Source organism: Salvia splendens, chromosome 5 (assembly GCF_004379255.2).
Source record: "Salvia splendens isolate huo1 chromosome 5, SspV2, whole genome shotgun sequence".
In the NCBI taxonomy this organism is placed as follows: Eukaryota; Viridiplantae; Streptophyta; class Magnoliopsida; order Lamiales; family Lamiaceae; genus Salvia; species Salvia splendens.
In genome coordinates, this window is record NC_056036.1 from 42,178,999 (window position 1) to 42,201,043 (window position 22,045).

At 34.9% G+C, this 22,045-nt stretch overlaps 2 protein-coding genes across 7 annotated transcripts; both read right to left on the bottom strand.

The window, feature by feature from the left end:
• Positions 1-563: 563 nt before the first annotated feature.
• Positions 564-12,127, bottom strand: LOC121801927 (MND1-interacting protein 1-like). 6 transcript variants are annotated; one of them, XM_042201394.1, is made up of 7 exons: positions 11,855-12,127; positions 11,542-11,626; positions 11,275-11,359; positions 10,714-10,820; positions 7,965-10,561; positions 5,615-6,970; positions 564-1,255 (listed from the first exon to the last, which is right to left on the bottom strand). In XM_042201394.1, the coding sequence occupies exons 6-7, from the start codon at positions 6,959-6,961 to the stop codon at positions 779-781; spliced, it is 1,824 nt and encodes a 607-aa protein (XP_042057328.1). In that variant the 5' UTR covers positions 6,962-6,970; positions 7,965-10,561; positions 10,714-10,820; positions 11,275-11,359; positions 11,542-11,626; positions 11,855-12,127; the 3' UTR covers positions 564-778. The 6 variants fall into 6 exon arrangements, with proteins under 6 accessions (XP_042057328.1, XP_042057331.1, XP_042057326.1 ...); XM_042201397.1 differs by having other exon boundaries at positions 11,153-11,359; XM_042201392.1 differs by having other exon boundaries at positions 7,965-10,820.
• Positions 12,128-13,514: 1,387 nt separating this feature from the next.
• Positions 13,515-20,187, bottom strand: LOC121801929 (retinoblastoma-related protein-like). The gene is made up of 19 exons (XM_042201400.1): positions 20,068-20,187; positions 19,834-19,941; positions 19,300-19,407; positions 19,036-19,160; positions 18,845-18,941; positions 18,699-18,745; positions 17,585-17,783; positions 17,215-17,281; positions 16,951-17,127; positions 16,672-16,871; positions 15,729-16,572; positions 15,456-15,618; positions 15,292-15,364; positions 14,792-14,968; positions 14,590-14,709; positions 14,372-14,516; positions 14,130-14,248; positions 13,946-14,061; positions 13,515-13,861 (listed from the first exon to the last, which is right to left on the bottom strand). Exons 2-19 carry the CDS (start codon positions 19,921-19,923, stop codon positions 13,699-13,701), a joined length of 3,030 nt encoding a protein of 1,009 aa, XP_042057334.1. The 5' UTR covers positions 19,924-19,941; positions 20,068-20,187; the 3' UTR covers positions 13,515-13,698.
• Positions 20,188-22,045: the final 1,858 nt, after the last annotated feature.

The following is a 22,045-nucleotide window of genomic DNA, read 5'->3' on the forward strand; positions in this document are numbered from 1 at the left end:
ACTTTTGTCTCAAAATATTGTGATTATTTTTAGTATCTCAAATCTTGAATACTATTAGGAATCTATTGTTGCCTTTTTTCTGAAATTTAAATCTAGGTGGAATTCAACTCTTTTTTCTTTTTTGGTAAAGAGAATTCAACTCTTTTCTAGTTGCTGGAAAAAACAATATTTATTCTATAAGTCATCAATGTATGTATATTTTAATGTCTCACAAAATTAATAAAATCCCACTTTAAGTTGATAACTTAACAATATCATTAATAATTCACAAAATTAATAAAATCGCATTGTAACTTGAAAACAATTCTTGGCCCAAGGCTACTAATTTTATAGAGACTTGCATCAGGTATCATAATAAAGAAAATAATTTTCACCAATCCAAAGAAAATAAATATAAGAAGACAAAAAAATGTTGAATTAAGATAAACATTCACAAATTTGGGCTGCATGGTTTCGATGAGTGTAGAACTCAAGATTCAAAATTAGAACAAAGAATGTTGGCAGACCTATTCATGTGTTTCAGTTTCAGACAAGAAATATAATTATAAATTGTACTCATAAAATTGTGAGGAACACTTAGAATAATAATAAAAGGTTGAAAATCAAGAAATAAGGCAAAGGTGGATGAGTTCTCAAACACTTCAAACATAATAAGAAGTTCAACAGAAAATGCAGAAAGAGAAAGCAGAATATCTGATCAAACACAATCCAAACTGCCAGCAGAAAACCAGAGAAATCCTTCTGTTTATTTATTAAATTCTGCAACCACGATAAATTACTAAGTCGGGCCATAGCACTTGATGCTCTGCTCAATCTCCGCACCACAGAAGGGGCAACGTTGTTTACCCATCGAACTGCTGGTGCGCCCTTCATGGCAGGGTGCGCACAGCACCTGGTGGGCGCACGGCAGAAAAAGGACAGAAACGTCATTGGTAAAGCATTTCATACAGGTCCAGCGCCTCGAGGACTCACTAGGAGCGTTCTTCTCCAGAGATGGTATCTCAACGCCGTTGTATAAAAATGTGTCTCCCTCCAATGACACAATTGACATCTGAAAGAACATTTGCACACGAGACAGCTCCTGTTCAAGCCTCCGGAGATCATCCTCTTTCGCCCTCAAGGCATTCTCAGCATTTTGACGACGTTCCGCCAGCTCCTGTCTCAAAGAGGCTCTATGTGCCTCTGCCCTTCTAGCTTCCGTGACCTCGAGAGCAATCCTCTGCTCCTTCTCCCTCCCTTCCTGCTTCCATCGATCCTGCAGTTTCAGTGAAAGGAAAAAATGTTCAAACTTCAGCGGCACATACATTGAAACTGCATTGAACGATAGAAAGAGAACCTAATCGACAGTATATACGAAATTAAAACAAACAGGTTATTTCATTTGTACACCCATTATATATCTAATTTAGGGACAATATATACTCCTATACTACTCCCATTATATAGGAGTATTTATCTATTAAATCAATTACTACTATTTATATCCTTCTTACTCTAAGGATAAATATAAATGTAGGAGTATCATTTTAAATGGCATGCCACACTGCCTTCTCAAAATGTATAGAAGTCAATCAAATATATGTAGTACTATATATATACCTATACAAAACCCATCGAGTCTAGTCCGTACATATCCACAGATGAATTAACATATGAACAAAGATAACTATTCTGCCAACAATTTACCAAGCCAATCCAAAGTGTCAGTTAATAGCAAACAAATAGGAACTACGACCAGCTCACAAGAATATATCTGAAAATGAACAACTTAATCTTAGAAACTATTGAAAGTAGTCAATCCTATGAAAAAAGCACTGCAAGTCTATAGGGAGTAAAAGGCGACCAGTCCCTTGCACACGCTCATGAATGGGGAGCATTCACAGCAAAGATATGTTTGATCTACCAAAACAATTAAAGGATTAAGAAGCAGATTGTAAGCCTTTAACATACTCAACAAAATCGTAAACCAGGTCATGCTCGAAGGAAAGTTTATAAAATTATACTCAGCAAAACCAATGACTTTCACCACACTAATCAACCACATGCCAGCTGATAAAGAATACTCAGCAAATCTGAATTTATTAATGTGCATGCCAAAATTACTATCACCAGACTGGGAAAAAAAAAAGCAGCCTCAATAGGAGATACATCTTCCAAACAGGGCCAACTAAAGTACTCCATGTATTTAATGGAAGAAACTTCTATGTTTTACAGCAATACCAAGAACTTGGGGAAGTAAAAAAACTAATGGTGACGGCCAAGTGCAAAAGCAGAATTTGAGTCAATGATATTTGGAGGTGTGATCAATTGCTAACTTTTCTTAAATTGCTAACTTGCTAACTCATCAACGCGGTATCTAAAAAATGTCAGGACGGTGATATTAGTATGTCAACACAAATTTAGGTGATATACGTAAGCCTTTGTAATGACAACTATTTTTAAAAGTCAACACAAAGACATAAGCATGTCAACTAAATTTGTGTTCCCATGCTAATGTCATCGTGTTGACATTTTTAATATATTGCGTTGATGAGTTAGCAAGTTAGCAATTTAAGAAAAGTTAGCATTATAACGCACTCCATGATATATGTTAGTAAATTGTCATGGGATAAAAAAGTAGAGAGGTTAACAAGACATAAATATTATAGGAGGGCGGTTAAACCTATATCTATCTACAACGACATTGCCTTCAGCATCGAGTATTAAACACATTAAGGTCGTCGCATAAATGTATCTAGCCGATGCCAGCTGGCAATTAAAGGATTGCTAATTTTAATGTTTTATTTAAGTTTTGTGAGCATCACTTTCAAGCTACAAAATTACAGCACATAACAGATTTGTATTTTTCAGACTATAGAAACTTTATGTAAACAGTAGGAAGATTAGATATGTAATATCTAGAGATTTGGGGAATGAATGTCAAGGTTATATTTGATCTTTTTAATCTATTCCATCCTCAATTCGAAACTCTTAAAATAATATCAAGCATACTGGCATTTTAGGACACGCCATACTAATAGAGAAAATTCTTCTCCGTCTGTACTTTCCAGAAACAATGAAAATAAAATCAAAACCTAGCTTAAATTTCCAATAATAGCTTTAACTGACGTATACATTTAGTATCTGCAGTTATTGTACTATCATTATTGACTCCCCCGACTTTCACAAATCCTAAACAATTATGATAATTAGAAATGAAAAGGAACCGAATCACCTTTGGTAAAATTTCACGTATCCAATTTATTTGTTACCAATTCGTTCTCCTAACACAGTTGACAGTTATTGACGACTTTGTCATTCAACATTGTATTAAAGCCAAGCATCGAAAAGATCCTAGTTTCAAATCTTAACATTTGCTCATATATTTACCCACCCTAAAATTAAAAAGAAGAAAATAGAAATAGTCCCTAAATACACAATATTCATGTGCACAACACAAACAGTGTTAAAGTGTTACAGCTGCCCTATGTAACAACTTAAGCTTGGTGATGAGTTGATCTTTCAGTACAAACTCATGGTGATGAGTTGATCTTTCAGTACAAACTCATTTGCAAAAAGTTCAGCTTAGTCGGAAAATTCACTGGGTAATAAATCTTATTGCCTTATTAATTATGTGGTTTTGACGATTCATTGAAAAAAATGACATGGACCTCTACTCCTATCAGAAATTGCAAGAAATCCACAATGCAAGAAAGATAGCATCTAAGTACACCTTCTGTGGAGGTTACAAATATTTCTAGGACTTTCATTGCTGCAGGTACAGCTATGTTATGGTTGTGGATCCATTACGATAAAATTATTAATCTCAATTATATCGCGTCACAGCACTCTCAAAATCTATGCGATTATGACAAACTCTAAGATGATTACGAACATGTGAAAAGGAAAAAAGAGCTTCAATCATGTAATGAGTTAGATAGGGAAATTCTTTTGTAGTTCTGACTTCTGAACCTCTAATAATGCTCAATAAGAGAATAAACCTTTTTATGGTTTGTTAACATCTTTTCATTTGTAAACATATTTTAATATGAGATAATATGTGAAAAATTACATAATAACTTTATATCCAATATTATTACTTGCTATGCTGAATTAAGTTTGAGTTTTATAATGGTGGATGCACAATTGCACATTAACTTAAGACTCAAACCTTTTGAGCGTGTAGAGATGGGACAATGCATGGTTTAAAGCTATGAGTCTAATAGTTGTCTGTTTTTTATCAGAGATGTTATGCCTCACTTTGAGCTTCGTCAAGCATCGTTACCAGTAATTATTTAGAAGCTAGCCCCAAATTCAGTTTTCGGTCTAAACTAGTAGAGCCTAGTAGGGATGCATTAGATTGACGACACACATCAAGCTCTGTCGCACCTTAGGGTATTAATCATACTAGATATCAAGTAAGGACAGTATGCTTCCCGTATTATGGAGCAAAACACTGGCTGCATTAGATAATTACGCTTAAGATTCTTTAGTCAGGCATGTAGAAAGTAGTGAGCTGTAAGACAAATTATTAAGGGAAGGAGAAAGACCCGAAAAAATATTAACGAAACTAATAAAAATGTCTTTTATACGTAAATATAAATGAGTATTGAGTAAATATGTTTCATCCAACAAGACAAGGAACGTCCAAAATAAAAGACCCCATTTAGTATAATAAGATCAGTTTGTGTTGTTTTCTGCCAATGTCAAAAGGCGTGGATCTGCACTGTGCCTAGGCTCCAGATATGTCTATGCCTTGATGCACTATCCATCTTCAATAATTATGGTATGGAACACCAAGAGTTCTTCATATAACAATAGGTCTAGAACATGAATCCCGAGAAGGTCAGTAGGGTATAGATGAATAGGTGATGCATTTGCCTTTTTATGGATACTTCTCAAACATATGAACAAATTTCCCTTATATGAACGTAACCATGAAAAATATGCAATGGATTCGATGAGTTTAGAAGCTTTCAGCTAAAGGTCAAAGCTTATCACCACCATATTTAACAACTATAACAAATACTATAAAATATGCACTCGTGAATCGAAAAAGAAACTATATAAAGTTGGTAAATCAAAGTAACAATACTCTTCACTCTAACAAATTGAGATTAATAAGAAGTTACTATTAGAATTGGTAGTAAATAGAACCCTAGAATATGACCTTCAGTATATGAAAACCACACATATGTGTTCACCAAAAATTATAATGTACTACCTTTAATTTCTATTGTATCATATTCTGTACACATTGGCATGTATGTAAAAAATGTTGCATGTTTATGTGATATAGGGGAATGTTGGAACTTGAAATGAGCAATCCGAGGAAAAATATCAATGACCTACTTTAAGATGCATAATTGGCCTAGTTGCAACAGAATCAATCAGGAACTACAGCCAAACACGATGCAAAGCTTAGTATGGAATATACTATAATGAAAAAGATAGTTTTTGAAAGTCAATAAGTTTCTTAGAGGGTAATTAACAAAAACGGAATATTGAAAAGCAATAAACAGAAAGCATCAAAATTTGTGCGCAAGATTGCAAGTAATTTATGGTTCAAGTAAATCTTCCAAATCAGCTTAAGAAATACTAGTTACTAGATATGGAGTTCATGAATATGACGAACCTCAGCTTCCTTAGCTTCCTTCTCGATTTGGAGAATATCATGCTGCAGCTGTAACACCGTCTGCTTCGCCTCAGTAATATTAACTCTGAGGTTGGTAATCTGTTTTCCAAAAGCAGCGACTTTTTTCATGAGTTTCATTTCTCTGTTTAATACTCGATTTAGATCGCTTTCATACTCAGATGTACTTAGTCTTAGTGCTTCTGTATCTGCCTTAATGTGCGCTTTGCTGAGCTCTAGAGTTCTAACTATTTCTCTCACCCTACTTGCTTCACAATTCATATTTCTCAAAGTTTGTTCAGTCTCCATGACCAACAATGAGTATGCATTTTCGGCACAAAGGTTCTTATCTTTCAGGCCTTGCGAGTGCACTCTATCCAGCTTCAACATTTTTAGTTCCAGCAAATCTTTACTCAACCTTTTTGCTGAATCTATAACTTTTGTTTGAGCCCATTTCTTCTGCACCTTCACTTTTTCCTCTAGGTCTCTAATACTTTTTATCAAGTCAATAATGAATGCAGTCTTTGGATCATTAGGGCTGTTTTCCTGCCATTTGACACATACTTCCTCTAGGAGTGTGAGAGTACTAGCATCCATAATATGTGAACCTTCTATTGGTTCACAGACTGCATTTTCCAGATCTTGTTGCTTGATGAATGTAGTACCCATTTCCCTCTGTAGAGATGCCATCAGAATTGGAATATCTTGTCTTATTTTCGATGCTAATCCAGGTGTATTATTGATTCTTTCCAAAACCCCAACCCTCTTAGACGGAGATTCAATATTCAATTCCGATGGGGCTTTCTCACTAGTACATCCATTGCTATTATCACCCCCGAAGTCATGAGATGGCATGCTGGTTGATGGAACAGTGCCCCACTTGCTGGTTAATAGAAGCCACATTGCATCTGACCTTTGCATCTCATCTGACCTTTGCAACCTTGGTTCAGTACGCAAGACATTATCAAGCAGAGCTTGTAGCATGGCTTTATACAACTCCTTCATGTCCCTAAAACCTTTTCCTTGCGGCTTCACTTTTTGTTCAATAAAAGAAACTGTATTTGTCAAAACATTGTTCAGAAGATCCTTTGGACCATGAACATAGCCAGCATTCAAGAATGCTCTTTCTACTTCAGCCATGTCATATCCTGATGTCAATAGCCGATTTTTGGCTCTAGTGTACAAATCTTCAAGCTTTAGGATAAGACATTCCTCCAGTTCCCTTTCTCGAGCTTTGATGTTTGAAGTTGGTGGCAAACCATACTTAGAAACGGGTGCTTTAGGTGTTGTATGGTTTGTCTCATTCTTCGTTGGCTTAGACTTTCCTTTGCCCCTTGCGTGCTTACCCATGGTTGCAAGCTGAATGGTAAAAACCCGATCATTAGACTTTTGAATTCTTGGTAGAAAGAAAACGTCATAGCCATATATCAGTAAAGCATTGAAAATGAAAATGATAAAATATGTAATAAGATCAAATAATTTTCCACCAATCACAATTTTCCACTGCAATACTCAGATTTCTAATTTAAGGCATATAGAATTAATGACAGGACGACCAATGCCCTGATATATTTATTGAGAATTATAAGTGAGTTATAATGTAGAAATCCATTTAAAATGGTAAAAACAATATCCAAAACTAAAGGAATATTATCAAGAAGTCCAAGCACGCTTCAATACTAGGATAACTACTTGACCAAAGCCGTTGAACAAAATTATATAGTATGTTGATCTTCTGTTCATGTTTTTATTACTTCAAAATACTGGTCATCAAAATAAAACAACAAGATACTACTAGAGCAATCTAATTAACCTTATGCATGTCATTGTCCAGATCCAAACCGTAGGTCATGCCTACTTCAAACATTCCCTTCATATTCAATTCAATATATATGGGCCAGCCACAACTCCAAAAAGAAACTAGAAATAGTTTAAACCTCAATATTTTCCACAGCCAAAAGATAAAATTTAGTGCATTGCATTTCTTTCATCTAATACCTTTGTATTCTCAAAATATGCTACCCTCAAATCCTTCAAACTATAACCATAATAAAAACCAATATCACTATAAACAGTTGAGAATAATAAATAAACACAAAACAAGTGTAGCCTTTTCGGATAATTTGATATTTGAAGATAACTACAATGAACAACATCTCTATTATAAACAATTTGACTTACAAAGATTAGGAAAAAAAACTAAAATAAACAAAAGAGAATTTTTTTTTCAAAGAAAATATTTCAGAAAGGAAATATCAAATGGATCTGGGCTGATTTCAAGCTGTATCTGAAGTGAAAAATATATAAATAAAGGTTCCACCATAGAAATCAAGATTTACCAAATGAATAATACCTGAATTAATTAAAAAATCTTCTCAGCTACAAGTCTCTGTATCAATTTTTCCAGCCAACATCTAGAGAAAGGGTTAAGTAATTGCAAGGCCTAATATGTTTTTTTCTCTCTGAATCTGTCTCAAGTTCAATGAGAACAAAGAAAATTAGAGAGGAGGAACAATCTAGACCACCTTGATAACACAATTTTGTTGTTTGCTTTAATAAATGGAATTTTCTAAATGCCAGACTACAATTAAAGCAGGTGTCGAAATGATGGGGTTGTATTAAATGCACATCGTATTTTGGTAGCAGATATAAGAAATTCTTCCTGAGTTAGTTACAGAAAAAGCTACTTCACAACAATTCAAATGTGGATGCATATCTGGCCCTGATGCAAGAGATGCTTTACAAGGACCTAGAAACCTGGCTGGCTGTTTCTAGTCCATCTGTCTAGATAAATAATAGGACTGAACTTAATCATGATGAGTAAAGTTTACAAGGATAAAGAAAATCAATAATTTGAAATATTATTTTTACTCCAAATTTAACCTTGGTACATGCCCAAAAGAGAATACTAATAAGCCTTATAATGACATTATGAGAGAGGACCAAAAATCCTGCTGTCATGTATCCACAGATCTGCAGTAACCAGTATTTATTAGTTTTTGCCCAAAATATATTATGGTAAGTATCTCACCATAGGATGTAGTAATTACTTAGCTTTCAACTGCCACATATAGAAACAAAAACATTGCCTGGAATTCTTATGCAAACTCAGCATCGCATTAAATGTTACAAGGAAATTTTTATAATACATTAAGCCTGTCTGTTTCTCATGAAAAATAAAAATGCCAAAATGAAGTAATTAGTTTCCAATAACAAAACAAAAAAAATTAGCACTAAAATTTAAAAAGATTTCAATCAGGAAAGAATTTCACTTCATAAAAACATTGGCATTCACGAACACCTGGTGCATTTAAAAAGATTAATGTTGTATTCTATTGAAAGATTGCACACTGACACTAAATCATAAAAAACAGGTGGAATTTCAGCTAAAAGAGAACAACCTCAATCAGTAATTACTCTTAGTCTTAGTGGCTCACTTTAAAAATTGGAAACTGTCTGAAGGTGAACAATATTTTTCCTAAGTCCTAATTGAATTTATTATACATTACACAGTAGGGTAGGCACTGGACAAATGCCTGAAAAAAGAACCACCTGTGCCTTCCAGCATGGCCAACTCTGGTCTCTATGGATAGAAAATCATTAATGTTTAACCAAAGATTAGTAGTTTCATCAGCTCTGATTTTTTATGATAGTTCTAATACATGAAGTGGACATGAACAAGAAAATTTTCATGTAGTAGGAATGTAGGATGTGCATCAGAGGTGATTAAACAGATCTAAAAATCTGAAGAAGACACTCCTTATGGAGTTCATGAGGATATATAGATAATATATACCCTCAAGTACTAAGGGCTAGCTTTTGATTATTTCTCTCTTTCCCTGGAACGTGTAATTAGCAAAACTAATTGGATATGATACTTAACAGAGAAAGTTAGTACTCTCTCGTCCCGGAAAAGTACTCCCTCCGTCCGCCATTAAATGTCTCATATTTCATTTTTTGTCCGTCCCCCAATCAATGCCTCATTTCACTTTTACCATATTTGGCAAGGGGGCCCGCATTCCTCTAACTTTTTCTACTATCTTTTATAAAGTCAAACAATTTCATAAAACCCGAGCCGGTCAAAAATGGGACATCTAATGGCGGATGGAGAGAGTATGAATATTTGGTTCGGCACAGGTTTTAGTGTATAATTGGTAAAGTGAGAGAGGGGGAGATAAGGTAGTGTAAATACTAAATAGTGTTAGTGGAGAGTGGGCTCCACATCATTAGAAGTGTAGTGTAATGGCATAAGTTGTAAATAAAATGATGTGTATGGGTAATGGTATAAGTTGTTTAACTATTCCAAAATTAGAAAGTTCATACTTTTCAGGGAAGGACTAATAAGAAAATAGTTCATACTTTTCAAGGATGGACTAACAAGAAAATAGTTCATACTATTCATGAATGGAGGGAGTATTAGGTACCAACCAAAGTGTGACCAAGAAAGAAAAAAGAGTAAAAAGTCTATATGGGAAAGCAAATATATCTTCATAAATGTTTAGTGACCAAAAACAAACTCTTTGCACAGTTATACCTGCAACACAAGATTAATTATAAAGAGAAGGAAATAAGAGAACCTCCATTTCACCCAAGTCCCGTCCATAGGTTCAGAAGTGCTTTGCTTCACCAATCTGCTCACCTAAGCTTAGGCCCCATCTTTTTTCCTCTGAAACTATAATTTATAAATACTACTTTCTGACTTTCATTAAGTTATTCGAGCCAGGGAAAACAAAGGCAGCAGTTTGCACGAACTATTTCAAACAAATCAGGGTCTTCCCAGTGAGGTCTTTTGGTAATGTGTTGTTTGAGAGAATACCGGGAATGATATATGCTTTTAGGTGCATGATTCATATCAACAAAGAAAGTTGACCGAAAATAAAATCAACTGCCTCAAAACTGTTTTTTTTTCTTAGAAAAAAGTCTCTTCTTTCCCACCGAAAAACAGGATACCTACAAGAAAAGTAGCTCTTAATGTATTGCTTTCACTGCTCAGCAGATTATACTCACCTTGTCTAAACTGGATCATTTAACGGTGCTGCAAGCAAGGAAGCAATAAAAATATCTTTTAGGAAAGTTCCTACTTTAAGGTTCTGAAAACATACCTGGTTCAACTCCCTTTGCTGCTACATTTGCAGTGCTACGTAGTCATTACATATATAAGGTGATGAAATGGCAATTTTTAAGGGTTATAGCCACCGAGATCATTGTACTGCATAGAAACAAGCCACAATATTAGTGCATACACATAGCCCAAATATATTTTCCTCTTCTGGTGCAAATACTTTTAAAAATAGAATGGCCGTGGAAGAATTTATTAATTCTTTTATTGTTTGACCTGTTCTTTCCTTACTTAAATCACGTTATGCAGGAAATATATTTAATGAGGTAAAGAAACCAAAATAGAAATAACATCAATAATATCATGTTCTCCTTTTATTGTCAAAATATTTAGTGAGGTAAAGAAACAGAATTAAAAGTAGCATCCCCAATAATTAGAACATACTCCACAAATTAGTGATTTTCTAGAGATCATGCACTCACTAGATAAACCACGCCTACTTCTGGACTACACATCCTTCTTGAATGATTGAAAGTTCTAGAATTGCTTAGCCCATGAACTAAACATTCATTTCCACCAGAAACAAGAAATGGCATGTCCATACCAAAACATCAAATTTCCATTCTGATGAAGATTCCAGTTTCTGTTCAACTCTAAACCGCCTATGGTCCAACAAAACGCACCAAATACTGTCGAAGAAAAAAGTTTGGATCAAACGATAACCATTTCAATAAATTGAATTCCAAACTTAAGGAATGTAACTAAAGATAGTATTCTTCACCAATTACGCGCAATTGGTACCAAGGATAGCAATGTAGAAACAAGATTTAAAACCAAACTAGCTTAGTTTCCGCAATATGATTGGGCTCACCAAGCACAGAATTACTCATTGCAGTTCATTCGCCCTCAAATACGCGATGGACTGACTTGCCTATTAGCGATAACCTAGCAGCATGCTTTCACCACAAACACACAATTAGGGGAAAATTAATTCCTTTAGGCGCAATACATAGCCACGAACTTGATAATCTCTCTACTTGGACCCATTCATGCAAAACCTAACTATTGTGCTATAATTATAAAAATTCAAACAACGCATTTTGCTAGTAAATATGGGGAAGTGGACAGGGAAAGAAATCCGACGCAATCAAAAATGATTATAGCATGAGATAATTGAGATCTACCATCAAAATGGAACTGAGGAAACGGTGAATGCCAAAACCAAAAAGGTTTTCTTAATGTCGAGTCACGATGCATGCTTTCAATCAGTGAGATCATCGGAGAGGAATCAAATTCGATCAAACTCGAGATAGTAACGGAGAATTTCGGCTGGAAGCTGTTAATTCCTTGTAAAACTGAGGATATTGTTAGCATCGGCTCCTCCATTTGCGGAAAAATAAGAAGCTGTTTCTGTTCTTCGTTTCCTTTTCTTCTATGAGTATTTTTTTTCTTTTTTCTTGAAGAAATACTACGCTATAGTTGGTTTTTGATATTAAAGCTTATCGTGATTTTTTTATAATTACCTGTTATAGTATAAAATAATGTAGTAGTATAATATGTTAAAACTATTAAATTTTTACTAGTTGATCTGATCATATTGGATTATCCTCTCAAATGGAATATATTGGGAATATAAGATTTAAAAAATGGTAAATATTGATGAGTTTGATTGAATTGAATATGGTAATAAAATCTTTCCTAAATAACAACAAAAAACAAATGGATGTTTTCACAAAATGGTAATAGTTCGATAGGTATTATTGGACAATCAAAACCAATAAGTAATCATCAGCTTTATTTCAGCTTTAAAAAGAACATAAATGTCATTATTTAAGACATACATATTTCTTTATGTGTTAGTCTTTTGTCTTTTCAACAATGTCATGTTATAGGCATTATTGCAGACGATGAGGCTACAAGGGAAGGAGGAGGGTTGGTGTACTACCAGATTTGGCAAGCCGATACGAAGGAGAAAGGCGAGCGTCTGGCGATGAGTGCGAGGTGGGGCACCAAGAAGTAGTTGTTAGAGGGAGTGAGACGGTGGTGGGATCTCGATCTAGTAGTCGTTTGCCTTGTTGATGTGCATCGAAAGAGATGAAGGGGAGAGTAAGGTGACCTCTAAGGTTTTAGAGACAAGGAATTTAGTGTGAAGTGATAAAATATGATGCGAGAGTGTTTGATCGTATAACAAAATTTAATTAAAAGACAATTTATTAAATAAAATAGCTATACATTATTAAAATTAAGTTGGTGACTATTGTTTTGCCTATTCTATTAACTTTTCTGCATTATCAATTCTTTATTTGACAAAAAGATGAATCCATTAAATTTCCGTTACTTAAATAAGAATAAACTTTAATTTTGTTACTATAGATTAAAGTCAAAGTTCGTTTCAGATGTTATAATTTGAAATTTATATGTAAAATCATGAATCTTGCAAACTGAAATTTAACTTAAATGAGATTGAATGAAAATGGATGAAAGGTAACCAAAAAATGTAGTCGATTAACTATGAACCGATTTATATAAGAAAATTAATTTTTTTCCCTCTTTAAGAAATCTTCCTCAAATGCTCTTATGGATTTATTTCTGAGGTAATTCGAATGATTAGTGATTACTAATCATAACGAAGATGCAAATTTTATTGATTTTACATCAAGTTACCAAAACTGCAAATAATATACATGTACTTGTTTTTTCATTATTGGAGAATCGATAAATGACTCTTTGAAGAAAAAACATCACCTAAAATGCGTTATCAATTTACATACAACTGTCCTTGATTTTAAATGACCCACATAACTTTTTAAATAATAATAATACTAAACAAATAAACAGAAAAAATTGGAAGCAAAAATGCAAAATTTTATTAGAGGTGAAAAGCATGAGAAATTATCAGCAGAGCACCCTGGGGTTAGAGGCAGCCATAATATAATAACTCACCGCTCATCAAACCCCCATCACACTACCTAAGCTACTACCTAACCATGGTTAGTCACACACTATCTACAAACCCATTAAAATACTTTTACAACTCCGGCTGCTGCTCAGATTTCACCGGGGTCAACACACGCTTCCCGTTCTGGATGCAAAGGCTGTCGGCAACCACAGAGTCCGTCACCAGCCCCGTCTCTCTCACCAATCTGCCCTCCTCTTCGTTGAACTTGAGAGCAACTCTCAGCTTCCTAGTTCTGAAAACCAAACACAACACCACTATTTAGAATTCAATATATAATGTGTCAGTTTGGTTATTAGTACAAACCCCCAAGTAGTACCCGTTCAGGCGATCGTTGATAGCAGTCAGGTCTTTCGAAGGGCTCTGGTACGCGTGCGTGCTTTCTCCCACACAAGCATAGTAGCTTTTTGAGCTATGTGATATTAATGCATCCATCTGCAAATTATCAGTTAGTGAAATGTTATGCAAAAACAGGGGAGGGATGCAATGTACTTTTTCCAGACCTTTGATGATCGCAATGGGGAGACGTAAACATTGTGAGCCGCCGATACTTTCTTAGGTGACATGTCGGGAAGGCTTGGAAATGAGGATGGTTTAGGTGATGCTGGTGCTGGAAATGCACCTAATTTGCAGGAAAAAACACCCAAGTTAGTGCTATATTCTTGGTTTAATTGCTTTTGTTTTCTGACTCCTAACGGCCATCGGAGAGTTTAGTATAAATATTTAACTTGCTAACACTACTAACCATCAATGTTATTCTTGGCTTCCGAAGCATGAGAACCACCCTGTTCAGATCCACCAGGAGCAAGCTCAACGAGAAGAGGTTTTACCGCAGGAATGAATATCTCATTGTAAAATGTTATGATATCAACATGATCAGGGCCGGTTTTCTGTTTCAAAATAAAGAAAATGCTTAAATTCCACTCTATTTTCAAACAAGAGGTTGAGCCAAAAGCAACACACCCCAGTTCGGCGAGGAGCTTTCCAATCAACATAAACACTCCGGAAAACTTGGGGTTTGCACTGAGGTTGCTTTTTATAGTTAAAAATGATTTCTTTGAAGGTCAGGTTCAGTTGGGAAATCTGCGTGGAGGACTGCATGTCAGAGAACAGTAAAGAGTGGATGACTATCACCCTTGAGCCAGTTAAAGCATCAAAAGCAGACCTTAGCAACTCCATAGAAGCAGCAAAGGATAATTTGATCAATGTGTCGGCTGAAGAACAGTGTTGTCCGCTGGCTGAGGATCTTTTGGAAAAGGCAGTAGACAGACTCTCTTATCTGCTGCGAAAGCTGTAGTCTTTCAACCATCCCATTAATTCTGACAGCTGCTAGCTTCACAATCTGGGAAACAATATTAAACATCAAACTTATATCTATAAAACCAAATACAGAATCAATTTGAAACTGTCACAAATACAGGAGCATGCCACGAGGCAGGTGTAGAGTGATTCAAAATTTTCACATTCTGACCAACCATCCAGCAATGATTGATGCGTATAGTTAAGTACTAGCTAGCAAATGCACAACTGACTGAACAAAATAGAAGAGCATGCTTCATCCCCCACATTTTCACTCTTAAGAAGCTCCCATGACAATATCTCAATCATGCATATGAAACTGGCTTTTCTAATTTTAAACATAGTAGGTACAGTAGCACAAGCTACCTTACTGAAGAAAACATTGACTGCTGTTTCAGCACATGTTTCTCCTCCACCACCTGGATTCGGTCGTGTAGGACTGAAAACAAATAGAAGATAAGTTATGTCAAGCCAAATATAACAAAATTTGGATCGGACTTTCTAGCATCTATAGCCTTTGGTGCAAATACCTGGCGAATGCAGAATGTAAAATAGGAGCTGGAAACTTAGATTTCAAGTTGTTTAGGGCCAAGAGGCGATCTTTGACTGGCGATGTGAACGAGTTCCGTTCAACTAATACGCTTCGGTACTCAGTGCACACTCTCTTTGGTGAACGAATATCTACATTTTGACCTGGATCATTTCACATATTATCAATATTTACTTACCAAAAAAGCAGAATCATTCTCAAACAAGTTAGTTTTTTCTCAAGATCAATACAACACAATCTGATAATTCTTTACCGGTTTTGTCATGCTTTTGTGTGGGGGCTAAAACACCACTTGACATGTTAATGTGCATGGCAATTGCATCCAAAGACGGCATAGGTTCAGCTAACAAGCCAAGACGAGTTATTTCTGCAGAAAGGGCTGGCTTTGCTACAATCAAGGAATTGTACATCGATGAGCCTTTTTCCCAAACCATGCTCTCTAATAGTCGTTCTTCAAGAGAATTTAAATGCCTTCTAAGTTCCCTGGGGAGAGTTTCTTCATGTCTGATGAAGCTCTCTATCACCTTACTAAGATCAAAGGCTGTTATTCCTGTTCTCTCCAAAACAGTTGGAAACAACATTGTTACAGTTTTATGTGTAGCAAGAACAAGCTCAGCCGAACATGCTAGCATACATCTGTGAAATCTCTCACTGGTCAGCAAAGAAGTTAAATTGTTCAAATGCAGAATCTGGGACTCAGCCATGCACAGTGCTTGGAGAACCCTGAAATAAAGCTTCATTGCTTCGATTCGACGTTGTTCAGCCCATATGTTGTCCATCAAGGTCGCATTTTGCCCAGGTCCACTACTTGGAAATATGGCTTCAAGTATTACCTGAGCCCTCCTAGTGACATCAGCACTCACATCTCTGTCGCATGATTGAAGGAATCTCTCTAGCTCTGCTGAAGGTTTAGATGGGAGTGGAGCAATAACAGAACATAGCCATTTTGCAGTTGTCATTGCCGTGCTGACTGGAGTAGCAGCCATCTTGGACATGCCACCGCCAGCATAACCATTGGAATGGCGTACTGGAGATCGGTAAGGAGACAATGGACTTGAAATTGTCTTTGTTGGGGAGGACATTGTGTCAAATTTCCTCTGAACGGCATAATTTAAAAGAAAAATAAAAATAAAAAGTTAATGCTTTAGCAACAGACTCCGTGATTTTAAAACTCAATATTTTAACAAGAAACTGACCTTTGTCCCAGATCCACTCATGTTTAAAGCACTTCCAGATAAGCTGCCCGAAACTAGCAAGCTATCATTGTCATTTATAAAAATCCGCTCATCTAATCCATCCATATCTCGAGTTGCAGAATCGTAATCCTTCTCCAGCAAGTTCACACTTGATGGTAAAGATGATTCATCCATCAAATCGTCAAAATAGATTAAACCATCTATATTTGATCATGAGAAAAAAAAAAGAATGTCAAATAACAGTCCATTAGAATAAATATCAAGCAATGCTAGACCAACCTGTAACAATATTTTCCAAGTTCTGCGGTGTACAATCAGAAGCCAAACGATGGTTTTTCTTCAATATATCAGTTATCAAGTTGTTTGCTTTATCCAAAGTTTGCCTCAGAACATCTTCTGAAGTGTCGTACATATTGCAAAGTGATGCAAGGAGATCAGCCTTGTCGCCTTTCATAACTGTAAGCAAGTGTCAGAATATGACCATTCGACAAAGAAACAATACATAACAAGAACCCAAAGACCTAAATGTATTACACAATATACCTATGCGGTCAGAATCATTAAGATTGAAGTTTCTGTAGCGAGCAGGAATGTGTATTAAGAGTATTGCCTGTGAACAGTTGCAGAAATAGGTAGTCATTCATAAATGGAGTTTACAGTTAACCTTGATATACTGAGTCTGAAGAAAGCATAACCAATCGTGTAGAAGGCACCCATAATTTGATACACTTATCATCTAGTATTAAAAAAGGTTTTCTTTGCATTGTTTTGGAGCTTTTGAGCAAAATAATAATTGCATTTTTATGCATATAAAGTTGAAAGAAACAGATTGTAGTACATGCCATAATAGCATACTTATATCTGAATTCTAGGCTAACCATTCAGTTTCGTATTAAAGCTTAAAACCACTGACCAGGACAGAGACCAGGCCATGAGTACATGATACTAAGTCTTTGCAGAGACGGAACACATGTACACGAAGGGCAAGAAAGAGTAACCATCCAAAACGGTAGTAATCTGATTCATGACCAGATACATTTGCCACATTTAATTGTTTGTTATCATCAGCATCAACCATAGAGAAAAGATCCCTAAATGCACGCTCATATTTCCTGTAAACAATAGTCAACAAAAAATCATTAGTTTAAATAATTACTAATAAATCAAGGCCAGTTTGTTGGCTATTAGAGAGTGGGTGATTAGGTCTTTTGCCCCTTTAGCGATTGGCCATCAATTAATATTTACGCTTATAAATTCTATAGATTCATGTAGACAACCATCAAGCACAATTTCAGAACTAGACAGAATAATGATAATGACATATTGAACAGACAATTTTGATAAATTTATTATGTGAATTAGGCGCTGAATATAAAACCTGATAGTACTGAAAACAGTATTCAAAGATAAACATTGAGATGGTAGCAATATATTTTGTCCTTCTGTCTTTTGAATAACTGAATGTTTACAAAAAAAATAATTCGTTTAGTAGAAACACACAAGGTTGGAATCAATTTTTCAGAAGCTGGTAAACTTAAATAAGAATACTCCCTCCGTCCCACATTACTTGAGGCGTTTCTTTTCGGCACGGGATTTAAGAAAGTTGTGTTTAGTGAGTTAAATAAAGTAGAGGAGAGAATAAAGTAAGAGAAAGAAGAGAGAGTAAAGTAAAAAAAAGAGTAAAGTAGGTGAGATTAGATGTTTTGTTTTTAGCCAAAAATAGAAATGACTCAAGTAACTTGGGACAACCCCAAAAGGAATACGACTCAAGTAACTTGGGACGGAGGGAGTACAACGGAATGCATTAGAATGCATAAACAGCATGGGCACAACAATAACTGAGTAGTGCAAAAATCTATTCCACAGAAAATGGTATGGGAGATACAAAGATGTCTGGAACATCTAGGATTTATAATGCCTATATATACTCAAAATAAGACAATTCAGTTATAGAAAAAGTTAAGTTATTAATGCTAAAATTACATAAGAAGCAATAGCATGAATTGTGATGAATGGGATGTACTCACTTTCTCAATAGGGTCAAATGCACAAAGTTTGTGTGTGATTCCTTTGCCTGATGGAAAACAGGAATAAGGCACAACCACAGAGACCAAAACAAATACAACCAAAACTGAAAGAATGATAAAATAATACATCCCAGATCATTAAGTACCTCAAGCCTCTTCTCCCAATCCTCACCAAACAGGTTACTCAAAATTGATCCGACCTTGATTAGATATTGATGAAGTTCTTTATAAAAATCAATAATGCTGCAAGGAAAAATGACAAAATTCCTGATAACCAGCAACTACAAAATTCCTGAAAACCAACTATTGACAAGGGCTTGAGATAAAAAGAAAATACTTGAGCTTTGCTGCTCTCAGTATCTGGCATAAATTGAGACCCTTCTCCTTGGGGCCAACATTTTCGCTGAGCCTTCTAACTGAATAGAGGACAAATGAAAACCAATACCTTTCCGCTTCATCCAGCTGATAACATAGAATATCAACTTAGTTGAAATTAACGACACATGTTATGAATAGATTGAAAATTACCGAATTCAGTAAAAAAATGAACTAGCAGATAGTCAATGTCAGGAGTATAAGAAAAGGGTGGTTTATTACACACCGTCCCAGTTCCAATAGCAGATACATTAGCTAACAGTAGACTCTTGCTTTGACCAAATAACTTTGTGGCTTGCTCCAGAAAGTCGCCATCATCTAAGGCCAGATCATCCTAAGGCCAAAAGCAAATCAACCGTTAACATAAGGGCCAAGAAAGGAAAACTGAAATACAAAACACATGATAACTTTAATTAACCTACGCATAAATGATGCACAACTACTTCCAACCGAAACAGCAAAAATCTAAATCACCCACAACTTTTTATTTGTTAAAAAAAGATAGCACGAATCGCAAATAAAGAATACATCGAATTTACCACATGCTGTTAAAATTATAGTCTTTATAAAGCACATGAACCAATTCTCACATAATTGGTAAAAAAAATTAAAGGTCATAAACAACATTAACAGTAGAAGAAGAAAACGAACATACACGTACACAGACGAACACACATTACAGCCAAGAATGAGGAATGGGAAAGCAAACGACAAAAACAAACAATTAAAAACCAAACATGGTAAAAAAAAAAGGAGAGACCTTGCAGAAGTGTGCAAACCGGGCTTCAATGGTGGTTCCACCTCCATCTCGATCACGATTAGGGGCCGGAATCATCTTCAGCTCAGCCATGTGTTTCAGATCTCCGATCTATTCAGTCACAAAAATTTGGGGAAACAATTACAAACCAGTACACACACTTCACCAAACCCAAAACAAAACCCTAATTAAGTAGCCAAAAAAGAACAATAATTCAAATTGAGCGAAAACAATTACCTCAGCTGAATTGCTGTTTGCTTCCTTCTGCAACGATTTCCTGATTCTTCTCCCTTATCTCTACGAGAGAAAAACAAGCGCTATAGAGAGAGAGATTTGCTTTTCCTTTTTTTCTTTTTTAGTAATTTTTTATTTAGCTTTAAGACGAAAATAAAACCCTTTTAGCTCCAATCGCGCGGGAAAACACATGGCATGGGATGGCCATGCCATGTCACCATAGCCGACACGCACATACATTCTCCACCAATGAAAGAGCGCCGCGTGTCGTGTCCATTACTTTGCCGCCAAAAATTCCGCCTCTGCGCGCCAAACGAAAGAGATTCCTGACCTTTTTACCCTTTTCTTTCGCTTCATAAATAATCTCTAGGGTTTTAATCTGAAGCAGAAGCTGATTTGAATTTCAGTTGGCGAGAAATTTTACGCGGCGGATCTGCGGCAATTTGAAGATCAAACTGGTTCTGATTTAGTTTTGTGGTCTTTTTCTTTATGAGATTTTATTTTATATTTTTCTTATATTATTATCATTGTTAATGTAGATTCCTTTAAAATATGAGTTTTTTTTTAGAAAATATGTTGAGTTTATCTTGAAATCTGCAGTTTTTTGTTTTTATATGAAATCAAAAGGGAAAGACAACAAAAAAACTCTAAATATATTACAATCTCTATGGTTTCATAATGTTGCATTTATCTAGAGAGTATGAATCTGCAGTTTTTTTGTTTCTATATGCAATAAAAAGGAAAAATATAAAACTATTTGTAAATTTATAAAATCTCTATATTCTTTTAATGTTGAGATGCTGATACTTTTTTAGAAATGTAAATAATGAATAATTAATTACTTTTTGTGATATGAGGATTGTGTGTGCTTATTGTTTATTTCCTATGTACTCCATTTACACATTTTTCATGTCTACATAGGCATGCATTTGAAGTAAATAATCATTAAACATATAAATGGATTTATTTTTCACAATTTAGTGGAGTAGTATTTAAGCTAACACTAATTTGCCATATTTTAATCAAACAATCTTTTGCCGATAAAAGAGGATTAACATGCCCCTCTATACTATAAAAATTAATTCATTTTTATTTATGAAAAATTCCCTCTAATCCATTGCTCATATATTTCAGTTTATTTACAACATATATCACGAAAGTATACCATTAGACTATTATCTAATCATCTCTCTTATTTTAATAATTATGTATTAATTCTGGTGTCACAGAGGAAGTATACCGGTAGACAATACTTATTTCGTCTTTGAAAAGTATGAACTATTTCCTTATTAGTTCGTCCTTGAAAAATGTAAACTTTCTAATTTTAGAATAATTAAACAACACAATATCATTATACATCATTTTATTTACAACTTATATTATTACACTCCACCACTAATGATATGGAATCCAATGTTCATACTTTTTATGGACGAATAGAGTTTTTTAAATCGATATTTAAGAATGATCCTTGACCTTAATAGAATGAGATTATTTATCAATAGAAAAATGATTTTTTTTAATTTTTAAAATTATAAATTGACATTATGTAATTGACATCATGTGGTGTGGTGTGATGGTTTCACAAATTAGTGTGTTTAAATGCGCATAAGTGTACAATTTTGCATACTCAGAGTCTTCAATGGGTCTGTGAGCTGTGAGCATGCAAAATGCATGGAATCGAATTGGGTTTGCTTGGAAAATTGCTAGTGGGGAACTAGTCGCCAATTAAAGAAATCGAATAGAAAATCGCTTAGGTAGAATTAGTCTTCCAAAACTGTTTTTTTTTCTTTGGCTCGCAAAAATGGATAAACATTTTAGGTTTCTTGTTTCCAAATGAGAGACGTTAAAGACTTTTTGTGTCTAGTAAGATGCTTTTCTATTTGAGTCGCCAATAAAAAATGCATAAAAATAGATGAAGATGGTATGTGTTTGAAAAAATCCGTTTGTATCTTGTTATAGTATCATGTTTAAATGAAAC